The sequence below is a fragment of the Panthera leo genome, chromosome B4 (genome assembly GCF_018350215.1).
Source record: "Panthera leo isolate Ple1 chromosome B4, P.leo_Ple1_pat1.1, whole genome shotgun sequence".
NCBI classification, from domain to species: Eukaryota; Metazoa; Chordata; class Mammalia; order Carnivora; family Felidae; genus Panthera; species Panthera leo.
Genome location: NC_056685.1, coordinates 126,785,980 through 126,798,741, shown reverse-complemented (window position 1 = coordinate 126,798,741; position 12,762 = coordinate 126,785,980). Strand labels below are relative to the sequence as shown.

At 40.6% G+C, this 12,762-nt stretch overlaps 1 protein-coding gene across 6 annotated transcripts in view; it reads right to left on the bottom strand.

Annotated features, from left to right (window-relative positions):
• FBXO7 (F-box protein 7) overlaps positions 1-12,762 on the bottom strand; it is a 36,618-nt gene that overhangs the window by 18,707 nt on the left and 5,149 nt on the right. For 5 of the 6 annotated variants that reach the window (XR_006205085.1, XM_042947638.1, XM_042947637.1 and 2 more), the window contains exons 3-6: positions 8,384-8,611; positions 6,931-7,072; positions 4,725-4,808; positions 1,327-1,422 (exon numbers count right to left, since the gene is read on the bottom strand). Coding sequence is in view for 5 of the 6 variants with exons in the window: in XM_042947638.1 (XP_042803572.1) it covers positions 1,327-1,422; positions 4,725-4,808; positions 6,931-7,072; positions 8,384-8,611 (550 nt within the window). In the remaining variant the exon portion in view is untranslated. The remainder of the gene's footprint in view (positions 1-1,326; positions 1,423-4,724; positions 4,809-6,930; positions 7,073-8,383; positions 8,612-12,762) is intronic. The other variant, XM_042947636.1, reaches the window with a different exon arrangement.

Sequence of the window (12,762 nt, the reverse complement as noted above, 5' to 3'; positions counted from 1 at the left end):
AATTCATGCAGTTGAAAATTAAGTGTGTGAATATATACAGAGTGCTTAGAACAATGTCTGGCACATAACAAGCACTCAAGTGTTCGCAATTACTATTCTCTGAGGTCTAGCAGGCTGAAAAAAAAAGGGAGGTAGATAAATATCAGAGGCAAGCCAAGAAGGAAAAATAATAACATATAATCAAATGAGATTTATTAGCTCCTTTAAATATCTGTGATACTAATCTCCACTAGCTAAGACCATCAAAATCCAATAAAGCATTTTAAAATTCACATATTTCCCTTCCATCAGCGGCACATGAAGAAGAAAACTATGGTGACAGCAGCCTAGGCACATGCAATTGGACACCTAAAATACAAGATCCCTACATAAAAATGGCAAATAAAAGCCACATATCTATATGTATAAACCTGAAGTTCTTCTCCAGCTAAGGGATTGTGGTAGATGAGGATTCTCATTTTCTAGCTTATAATTACGCTTCCCCTGATGGCCACACTGCCATCAGGCTTGGCCATTTTGTTGCGTCCAATAAAATGTGAGTGGATGTAGCGTATCATTTCCGAGCAAAAAAGCTGTAAGAACCACCGTGTGGCTCGGTCACTGGGCCTTCTTTACCCTCTGCTCCAAGGAGACCATGTCCTGAAGAAGGACTACTCCTTCAGCCAAAACTCACCCCCCCCACACACACAGCATGCATATGAATGAGAAAAAAGTGCTTTAAGTCATTGAGATTTTAACATATTTATTACACCACCAATAAGAGCCAACATAAGAATTCTGAATGAAATATACACCTCACTGAATTAGTTTCATCATCTATAAAATGAGGATGAAATCCCCTTCAAAGTTGTTAGCACTAAATAAAGATCCATGTAAATATCCAAAGGAGCTAGCATAGAACCCCAAGAAATAATGTTAAAAAAAGAAACAACAACTGAGACCTAATTTACAGACTATACATTACTTATATATTTGTCAAACACCTATTATGGACCAGACCCTATGTTAGGCCATGAGAATAAAGTGGCTAAGACATAGTCCCTACTTCCAAGGTTATCTAAAACCTTAGGAGGTGGAAAGAATGCATATCAACACTTATGATACACTGGAAGAAGAGTTACAACAAAGACATGCCCAAAATGTTGTCGAAATACACACAAGAAGTTAATAACACTTGAGGAATTAACATTAAAGCTTAGTTTTAAAAGAACATAACTTCACTAGGGGAAAAGAGGCAAGAGTCATATGTCAGGGTCACAAGCATAAGACATAAACTTTTACTATTCTTTCCAGCCATCTGACCTGTGATCATTTGTCGTCTCTCACCTTGTCGGGTAAAAGCCAGAAGAGGATACACCAGCTGGTCTTTGAAGAGACGAGAGAGCTTCTGAAGATCTTTGTAGATCTTGGCCACATTTTCCCCTAGAATATTTTTTTTAATGAAAACTCAGAACAAAATCAAGTGGCAAAACTTGAAATGGTAACCTTTACTTCTGCCAAACAAATCAAAGTTGTAAATTTTCATAAGTAATTCTTATATAGACAGACGTGAACCAAAGTCTCTAGTAGAAGTACTATATGCTGTGTGGCTCTGAAAACTCAATCTTAGATGTAAAGATAAAAATCTCATGATTTCAAATTAATAGAGCTGTACCCAACCTATACGATTCACAGACTACAGTTATAGTAGGAAAAACTGTGGTGAGAGAGCTGTACACACACCATGATTTACTGAGCACCTGCCCAAAGTGTCCAGGCACTGGGGGTACAGTGGGGAACCACTCTCCGGATCCCAGCAGAAGCAGAACAGTATTTGTCACATGACGACCAAGTGTCACCAAGTGTATTAAACATTCTTCAAAGCTTTCTTTCACATCAATGGTTCTCCCTAAGAGAGACATACTCTGACCCCCAGTTTAAAAACAGGACAAGATAATAGAAGCCCATCCAAAGCTTCAGAGTAAGTGGTAGGGCAGGGTACAAACCTAAGTCTGGCTCCAACACACTCACTTTAGCCACTAAACTGCTGCTCAGACTGTGGCTCACAGATCACCAGAACTGACATCATTTGGGAACTGTTCGGAAATACTGAATCTCAGGCCCTACCACAGACCTACTTAATCAGAACCTGCAATTTCATAAGATCCCCTGATGATTCACCTGCACAGTGCAGCATGGGAAGCACTGCCAAATACGACCTCAAGTTCCCACTGCAATTCCGCTGTACTGTGACCAGGTGTATGACCTTGAACCCTCGGATCCGCACCTGTTTGCTCACCTGTATCAAGGGGATACATACTACCCTGCACCAAAGAATGGTTAACGTAAAGCACCACACACAGTGCCTATGCCCCATTCTGTAACTAGGTACTCCACTGAGAAACAAAACACTATGATGTTATCACCCGACTGATAACAAACAAGAAAAGAGATGCAGCTAAACTTTAAATCCTTGTCACACGAACTACAATCTTGACTTGAAGTCAAATGTCAAGATATTTACAAAGTCAATTTGGATATGGCCTTTTTTCAGTGTGAAAAACGATTTTTTTAACAAGTTTTTTCTTTCGGTTATCTATTACAAAAGTAATCAGAAACAAGAATAAAAACAAATAAAAACAAATATGCATTTAAATAAGTATATACTAGGTACTCTACTATAAAAGCCACCGTATAAAGTAACTAAAATTACTTGTCAAATGGGCAGCATAACCCTACCCAACATAAAAATACTGTATTAAAAATATTTAATACAGCCCATAAACTTACTGTAATAGAACAGTATGAACTTTCTTCTTCCTTTCACTTCCATTCTCTTTATTTAACAAAAACCACATAAAGAATACGAATCTGGGGGCGCCTGAGTGGCTCAGTCGGTTAAGCGTCCGACTTCAGCTCAGGTCATGGTCTCACAGTTCATGGGTTCATGCCCCTCACTGGGCTCTGTGCTGACAATTTGGAGCCTGGGGCCTGCTTCATATTCTGTGTCTCCCTCCCTCTCTCTGCCCCTCCCTCACTCATGCTCTGTCACTCAAAAATAAATAAAGGTTAAAAAAAAATAAAAAAGAATACGAATCTAAACTACATTCCTATAAGTTATTTTTAAAAAATAGTCTGAGGAGTCAAATATATTCCAATTCTAGATTCCACCATTTATTAGCTCTGTGACTTTGAAGCACTTTAACCTCCTCTAGACTTGTCTCGTAATCTGTAAAATGGGCATAAATAACCTCCACTACTGTGGAGTGGAGTGTATTTCTAGCCCCCATAGCAAAGTACTCCCTAGTGTGGAGAGAAACAGTGTTGTGGCCAAGAATTTCAAGTTTTCCTGTTCCCAATGGTGAGACATCTTTACACATTTATCAGTCTAGTTCATGCTCCTCAACAGGGGCAGTGCCACCCACAATGGGACAAAAACTGGTTCTCGGAAGGCAGAAACAAAACAAACCCTAGCTACACCATTGGTTTGTGACCCTCCAAAGGGCCACAGTACACAAATGAAAATACACTATGTATCTATGGTATTAAAATTTCATGGAAGAGAATGGAAGGGGAACAGATTTTCTACAAAGGTTCCTCAAGGGATGGATAAGAAAATGAAGGCTAAGAAACACTGGTGTAGTATGATGTTAAATGCCCAGAGATCATTATAAATATGTATCCAGATGTCCCCATTTCCCATCAGTTTTGGTTCACGGACGTTCACAGAACTCGGCCTGATCTGCCCGGGAAACTAACAAGAGTCAGTCTCTAGGCCTTCAAAGCAAAGACCTAGCTCTAGGTAGCCTTCCCTTAAAGACACCACTGCCAATGCCACCACCCATGACACCACATTTAGATTTCAAAACCCTCCTAAGTTACTAGAAAGACGAAATGGAATAGCATCTGTCAAGGCACGTGTCCAGCACAAAACAAGCGCTTAGAGATGTGAGTTCTCTCTCCACCCATCTCCTCTCCTTCAACCACCTACCTGCTTCTCATACTTTGAATTTAACTAAAAAAATAAAAAGGATAACTTGTCTTTGCATCTATTAGTAATCCGACAGAATACAAGCAAAACCATGTTGGGGCGCCTGGGTGGCTCAGTCGGTTAGGCGTCCGACTTCAGCTCAGGTCATGATTTCGCGGTCCGTGAGTTCGAGCCCTGCGTCGGGCTCTGGGCTGAAGGCTCAGAGCCTGGAGCCTGCTTCCGATTCTGTGTCTCTCTCTCTCTCTCTGCCCCTCCCCCATTCATGCTCTGTCTCTGTCTCAAAAATAAATAAACGTTAAAAATTAAAAAAAAAAAAAAAAACCATGCCTAGAATGTAAACTTTTGGTAAATCTGATCAAACAGCAACCAAATCTATGTTGGTTTAAACTAACATTCTGAGTAGTTTTTCCTCCAATAATCTTCAATAATGAAGTTGCACTGTATGGTTTCCACAAAATGCAGATCCTCTCCATACTGATTAAATACGAGAAAAATCCAAAGATTAATTCATAAATTATGAAGCATCAACATCATAAGTAATGAATTACATACTAGTGTCGTTCCATAATGGCAGCATAAATATAATTCAGCATTCCAAGAGGAAAGCAGGAAAGAAACAGATACTCTGCAACACTGTCTTAAATTTGCTTTACTCTCATTCAGAAATTTTCAGTCACTCAAACATTACCATTTAGTTTTGTTAAAGCAAACCTCTCAAAGCTTCATCCCAAAAGTTCAACCATACTTATGTTACCTGGTTCTGTTTTGCAAATAAATGACTCTGGCAGCAGCTGCAATCTGTTCACACTTCTGAGCTCACTGTTAATCTTTAGTGTAGCTGGAAATAAGCAAAAGAGAGACAAATCATTTTTGTCAGTTCCTCAATTGCCTTCATTATCTAGCATGGGCTTGCACTTCCCTGTCCCAACATACGAAGGACACACTATACAAACTGCTCTACACTCATTTCCTTCCCTCACAACAAAGTCCAAAGTGGAAACCTGCCATCACATCAAGTAAAATCACTCTAAAACAAACACCTCTAAAAACCAGAGTATGCACTTCTATATAAAATCCAGTAGGTATTACCAACAACAGCGTATTACTCATTGAAAAATATGCAGCAAGGTTAGTAGGAGACAGTTAAACATAATAAAACCATTATTTCCAACAAGGTCACCAAAAACTCTATTTTTTTTATTTAATCCTTGGCAATGAGTTTTGCCTTGTTTACTAAAAGAATCCTGCTAGTTTTCACAACATCATCTCTTTCTAGACCCAAAGGACCAATATTCTTGACACCACCAGAAGGTTCCATTTTAATCATATATACAAAGGCTCACTTCATCTCATGCCATGAAAGAGCCAGTGACGTGCTCGTGCACATGTGCGCTGAGCAGGAGGTCTTGGGCGAAGGAAAAGACTTAAAGACACACTGCTCCTTTTCAAAGAACCAAGCCTGGAATGGCTGGCTGCCACACAAGTCTGCAAGTAGCTGATCTGCCAGGAGCAATAAAAGAACAAAATACCAGAAACTCAGATATCTTTGAGACATTTAACAGCCATTCTCCTTATGTTATATATCTTGAAACTAGTAAATAGAGATTATCACACGCGTTGTTAAAGTGCTTTTGTAAGAAACGGAGGCAAAAATGAAGTTGGTAGCTTCAACCTCGCACATTAGGATGTGACGGGGCAGGACGCCTGCAAGGAGGCAGAAACTGCTGGCTCTCTGTGTGTAAGAACACCCAACTGAAAGGCGTGCTTGCTAACTGTGATGAGTCGCTGAAGACACGTGGCTAGTCCACCTGCCATCAGACACATTCTGACCGGCACAGAATACCACCAATACTGGTAAAGCTGAAATTTGAGACTTTTATGGAACATCGCAAGGAATCTAGTGACTAAAAGGAAATACCACAAATTACATCGCAGGGGACATGGAACCACCTTTCACTTCAAAGATCATGACCATGTATGCGAGTGGCTTTCAAAGTAAATTTCTGCAGAACAAACATGTTTCAAACAAACTCTCAGAAGGGACCTTGATAACGCAACAGAAGAACATGGTGCCGCTCAAGCTGTATGCGGCAATACACGTTCCGTGAAGGCTCCTCACTCATCCATCCTGGCAGAACCAGTGCCACAGAGCACAGGAAACCACGAGGCATCAAAGCAACTGCCTTTGCTATACAAAAGGTGAGCTGCACTGAAAAAACAAAAATGCAGCCATTGCAACCCCACCATGCTGTCTTAGCTAGCTGAAGGATAAAGAAATCAAAAATCAGAACAGAACGGAAATGAAAGATTCTAGTCACTCAAATGGCTCTCTAGAACACGTGATTATGAGACTATTCCATAGACCACTGGTAGATGTACGGACGTCTGGGTGGCCTCTGAGCGAAAATGAAATACAAACAAATACAGGCACTGCTATCCCTGTGAAACTGCCACTATGAAAGAGAACTAGAAAAAGAAACTAGTCAGAGTGACTTTCCTGCAGGTCGAGGGATCAAGCACACACATACTAAAGCGGTGCTTAGCAGTGTTTCTATGCATTACTGTTCAGATGCCAAATGGGATAAAAAGTGACCCCAGCTCAATCTCACCTCTTACCATCTCTCAGTTCGAGATCTCTGTTAAAAAAAAAACATAAAAAAGTCACCCACAGGCACAAAGTAGTCGAATGTAATAGATCATCTCACTTCAAAGATCACAACACTCCCCACAGCAATAATATCGCAAGGTTAAGACAGCTGAAGGCTACGGCTGCCCGGAGAGAGAAGGCTGCCAGCCTAAACATCTACCCACACATTCTACAACCTTTCAGGCTCGGGGTATCAGCAGCCTAGAGACTCAACAAAGTTGAGAAAGATGCAACCGTATCACGAGAGCCAATCACTGAAGCAGGTATAGTCTGGAAACATGTCAGTGTTGGTAAACCGACAGCCCTCCATTACCATTTATGACAATTAGGTTTCCCAAAGGCACACAGGTGAGAGCAGCAGAGCCGCCCTCGCAGAGAGGGTGTGTATACTGCAGCTTATACACACCGCCCGACCTCCAGTTCTCTGGCATGGACATGGCTTTGGCCTCAGGCCCCTGGGGAATGAAAGGAAAGAGAAACAAATAATGAAGAGAAGTGCTACTCTCAAAAAGGATTAAAAATCCAACAGGCCCCTAACTTGTCTGGAAATAAGCATTCCGTACAGTCCCCTTAATAAAATCTGCCACATCATTACTACAGCTAGTAATAAAATTTTGATAGAAAAACGTTTAAATATATTCTCCTCCATCAAAATGTTCAAATGGATAAAGTCACATCAGAGACAGGGATTGATTTCTCTCCTCAAAGACTTACTTCTCTGCCTAGCAAAGCAGTATCATTATTGAAGACCATACCTCAAATAACAGTGCATTTGTGAAGCCTTTAAAAAAAACTCCCGTTTGTCATTCCCTCTCTTTTATCCCCTAACATTCTGTTCTTATTTCTATTGTTACACACTTCTATTGTAATACATTATAATTTTCTTTTTATCTACTTCTCTCCCCCACTTATGGACTCCTTAGGGACAAGGACTTGTCCCAGTATCTTTATATCCTAATTCCTGGCTCAGATCATGGCATGCTGCGGGTATTCAATGATCACTGCATTGTTCTACATCTTTGTTACTTATAATGTGGCCCACAGACCAGCAGCATTATTATTGTGTAGGAGTATCCAGAATCTCAGGCTTTACCCTAGACTTACTAAATCAGAATCTGCATTTTAGGAAGATCCCCAGGTATTCTTAGGCAAAGGTTTGAGAAACTCTAATTGTTCTTCTCCAGGACTCTCTGGCATCCCGTATACATATACGTCTCTCCTAGAATTTAACCAATATACTGATGGTTCGTAGACTGTCTCTCTCCCGCACTCCTGGACTAGAAGCAACCTGAGAGCAGGGACAAAGCACCGTACCTGTCAGTGGTAGATACTTATCAAACAGAGAATGAATGAATGAAGGGAATAATGTCCCTCTTCCTAACTGAATCTTACTAGATTACTGACAATTCAAAGCCACTAACATAAAAAATAATCCAGTGAGCCATCCCTCTAGACATGCCCACCCCACACTCTTGACCACAGTTCATTTCATATTATCATAATCTTTTTACCATAATTGCCACCACTTCTATAATACAAACTGACAAAACGGACAACAGAAATGAAGGAAAAAAAAGAGAGAGGGAACGTTTATTGACCGCCTACTGTATACCCATCACTGCATTCAGCACTTTACATTTAACACTCAACTGCATTTAATATAGAGATCTAGAGTTCCACAACACCCTAGTGATGTTTGTTAGTACACCCCCATCCCCAATGGGAGGCTGAAACCCCAACACAATGTATTCTGTTTGTAGCCTCACCTGAGGTATGTAACCTGACTCCAGCATGAGCAGATGTATTGACACTATCAGAGCATCACTGGGACTGGAACAGTCGGCTGAGTGATACAGGACCTCTAATGAATGTGGCACTTGCCCCTCCACCGACTCACTGCAGAGCATCGGTTCTGAGGGACAGACACCTGTGCCCTCTTCCATAGCCACAACATCTTGGACTGACTCAGTTTCAAAAGTCTGGCTAGGCCCCGACTGAAAAAGATAACAAATCAATGAATTCATTAAAGAGACTTTTATTTTTACAGTTTATTGTGTATCCTGAAGTGAACTCGGATTAGTGCCCAAAGCCAAAGCATGTTATTAGCTTCAGAAATGGGACACATTTTAAGTGAGCCTTCCTAAATAAATAAGCTGGCAATCTTTTCCCCCATCCTGAATTCCTTATCTCCGTTCATCCTGGCCAGTATGCCAAAAACCTGGAAATCAACCTAGCCTCCTCCCTCTACCTCACTAAACTCTACTTTCGTCGTGATCAAAGTTCCACTGAATCTATGTCCAAAATACCTCTAAAATCTGCCCCTACTACTCCAGTGGTACTTTAGACTCATTTACCTCTTCACATCCAGCAATAGCTTCCCCAAGGATCCCTGACTCCGTTTCGTCTTCCAAGACACCCATTGCTGCGAGAGTTTCTGACAATTAAGAACCCAATTATGGGAGGGCCTGGGTGGCTCAGTCGGTTAACCATCTGACTCTTGGTTTCAGCTCAGGTTATATATGATCTCACAGTTTGTGGGATCAAGCCCTGTGTCGGGCTCTGTGCTGTGAGCAGAGAGCCTGCTTGAGATTTTCTCCCTCCCAATCTCTCTGCACCCCCAAACGATGCTTACATGGGCTCCCTCTCAAAACACATACATACATAATCTTTTTTAAAAATCCAATTATGTCCCATAACCAAGCTTAAAACTTGCCAGTATTTCCCCAGTGCAGATCGCAGCATTCCCCTAAATTGTGCCTTGGGATGTGACCCTAGATGTCCTCAGGAAAAAAGAGGTCTACAATCAATTAAGTTTGGAAAATACTACATGCTATAGCCACCGAACCTCACCCTCCACATTCGCAAAATACATCGTGGCATTACAGAGCTCTGAGAAGTCCAACAATAATAATGTGTGTGTAATATTTAGCCAAGAAACACTACTCTCCTTCCTTAGTACCCAGCATCCTCAGAACACTTACTTATAATCTAAGGGAAGAAGTGTTTCATAGAGGACATGCTGTGAGATGCAGGCCTAGAAAATGAAGTCCCAACTCCTAAACGCCTTAGCATACGAGGTCCTTCATCACTTCATCAGATCCCTGACTCTCAAGCCCACTTCCTGCCAGCCCCTTCCTCTCCACGCCAGTGTTCCCCACCTCCGCAAAAGAGGCAGTACAGACAGACTACCACCCTGACTTGCAAAGGCCTTGACTACTGCACTTTCCTGATTTCACACCTATATCCTACCAGGACTGCAAGCTTAGAAAGGAACAGAGTAGGGATGCCTGGGTGGCTCAGTCAGTTAAGCGTCCAACTTCAGCTCAGGTCATGATCTCACAGTCCGTGGGTTCGAGCCCCGTATTGGGCTCTGTGCTGACAGCTCAGAGCCTGGAGTCTGCTTCAGATTCTGGGTCTCCCTCTCTCTGCCCCTCCCCTGCTCACACTCTGTCTCTTTCTCAAAAATAAATTAACATTAAAAAAAAAAAAAAAAAAGGAACAGACTACGTGTCACACACTTTTCTAATCCCAATACAGTACCTGGCACACAGCAGGTGCTCAACAAATGCTTGTTGAACCAATGCTTAAGAACAGTATCTTAAAATTTCATAATTTGGTTTTGTTTTCAGTGTCTTCTCATTTGTACCATAAAAAAGTCTATAAAACGGTAAAGTCAGATGATGTTGCCTTTTCATACATGTTGTAACTGACTCAGATTAAGTAACACAATCAAGGTTACCAGCTAATAAAAACCTAAAATGAACCAAGATCTCCAGACTCACAGTTCAGGCTTTCAGACACAATACACTGCTTCAATAAAACTATGTTACTTGTATTAATTTTGCTCAGAAAGTTTGTCTCCTAAGCATGTGCTCAACTCTTAATGCAAAACACATGTTTCTTCAAGATCATCGTTCCATTAAAGAAAGGGCAGAGGAAATTAAAATTACATTGGATAAATGAAAGGATGGAAAAATATAAGAAAGCAAGAGGCAGTTCCTCCAGAATCCCTGAGGACATAGCCTACTTATTGGCTTATGAGAAAGATCCAAATTCACGTGTTAAAACCTAGAGGCCAATGACAATTCATACTACCAAAAAAAGGAGGCTCCATAATACTTCTAGGCAAACAGAAACTACTTATTAAAACCACTTACCACCAAAATTATGAAGCCTATAAGCGCTTTGCATCTTACTTATCTACTATACCTAACTTTGGGCCGTTTGCTACTCTTGACGGTTGTGCGGGAGAGAATCTACGTGGAGAAAATATTTTTAAAAAGAGTTACTCTAAACTGATAAAGCCATGGGAGGAAGGTATCAGAACTCCCTGGTGAGCTTATCAAACCCAACTCCCACTCCATAACAACCACTAACATTCTGAGCCATTCTGATAGGATATGAAATATCTATGATATTCTTCATACATGTGGAAATCAGGAGGAAAATGCTCAGCACCACCTCTTTATTTTTTTTAATGTTTACTTATTTTTGAAGGAGAGAGAGACAGAGTATGAGCAGGGGTGGGGCAGAGAGAGAGGGAGACACAGAATCCAAAGCAGGATCCAGGCTCTGAGCTGTCAGCACAGAGCCCAATGCAGGGCTCGAACTCACAAGCTGTGAGATCATGACCTAAGCCGAAGTCAGACGCTTAACCAACTGAGCCACCCAGGCACCCCACAGCACCACCTCTTTAAATAAATCATTTGTCATGTCATCTACAAATGATGGCAATAGGTGATTAAAATGCACTTTAGGGCTAATATTAGAGTCTGATACCACATTATTCCCATTTCCCTTAAAGATTCAACAGGTACTAGAATTCCCAAATAAATGAAAATAAGAAAATTACACTTAATTTTCAAATTTTGCAAGTAAAATTTTCCTATTGTTTCCAGTTTTACCCATCTATTTTCCTTTGTTGTTGTTGTTGTTGAAAGACAGGGCATGAGCAGGGGAGGGCAGAGAGAGATGGAAACACAGAATTTTAATAAGAATCTGAAGTAGGCTCCAGGCTCCTCAACATGGGGCTCGAACCCACAAACCGCGAGATCATGACCTGAGCTGAAGTTGAGGCTTAACCAACCGAGCCACCCAGGCACCTGTCTATCTTCCTTTTCTAATACATCATTCTACATTTAATGAGCAGATCATACTGTTTCAAGTACTTGAAGCACACTTAGGAGATTTCAAGCTTACTTACTTCAAGATTACAAGCTTAGTCACCCTATACAAGTCTGAGAATACAAAACAACACGCATTTAGAACTAGAATTACTAACTTGAAGCAATATTAATTTCTCAGAATTTTTCAAAAGGAAACTAGTAAAGTAAATATCACATATATTATGAAAAGTTCCATCTTACTGGACAATTTTATAAGTATACAGAAATAAAAGGAATGGACCCTTCCACCAGAATCTGAATGCGTCTATCAACAAAGATGATTCAGAAATATAATTTAAATATGTAGCTAAGTATTCTTACTTATTCCCTAAATTACCTCCATGAGACAGAAACACAGAGATACATAATACTTCCTAAAAAAAAAATCATAAAAATACTCTGAGCTTTATAAAGCCTTGTTAAAATTGCTTAATTTCTCTATATACTATTACTAAAAATCTCAACATATTACCAATCTATTAAAAAGCATTTCTTCTTAGTAACTGTCTATACTTATTGAGGTTACAGGCACAATGAATACTTATATTCATAAGTGTTTAAAGCCTGAAAAAAAAACAAAATAACAACTAAGCTTAAGTAGTAAGTATACACACAAAAAACAATTAACATGATTGCATATGTATTAGTATTAAAAAATTCAGTAATAAATTTCATCATTTGTGCCACACAAGAAATCAAAAGGCAGGGTAATAACTAAGGGGGTGTTTACAAGGCAATACAGATGATCGATAAAGAAATTAAAGATGATCATTGGGGCTGTGGCTGGCAGGGCCTTGGAAGATGGGCAGAGACAGGAGAGGGAGGAAAGGCCGTGCATTCCAGGCTGGGTGAATGGCAAGAGCAAAGACGTGAAGCAGTCACCAGTCTGTGTGTGTGTGTGTGTGTGTGTGTGTGTGTGTGTGTGTGCGCGCGCAAACACATGAATGTGCTGGCTGGCACAGGGAAAATGATAAGGACTC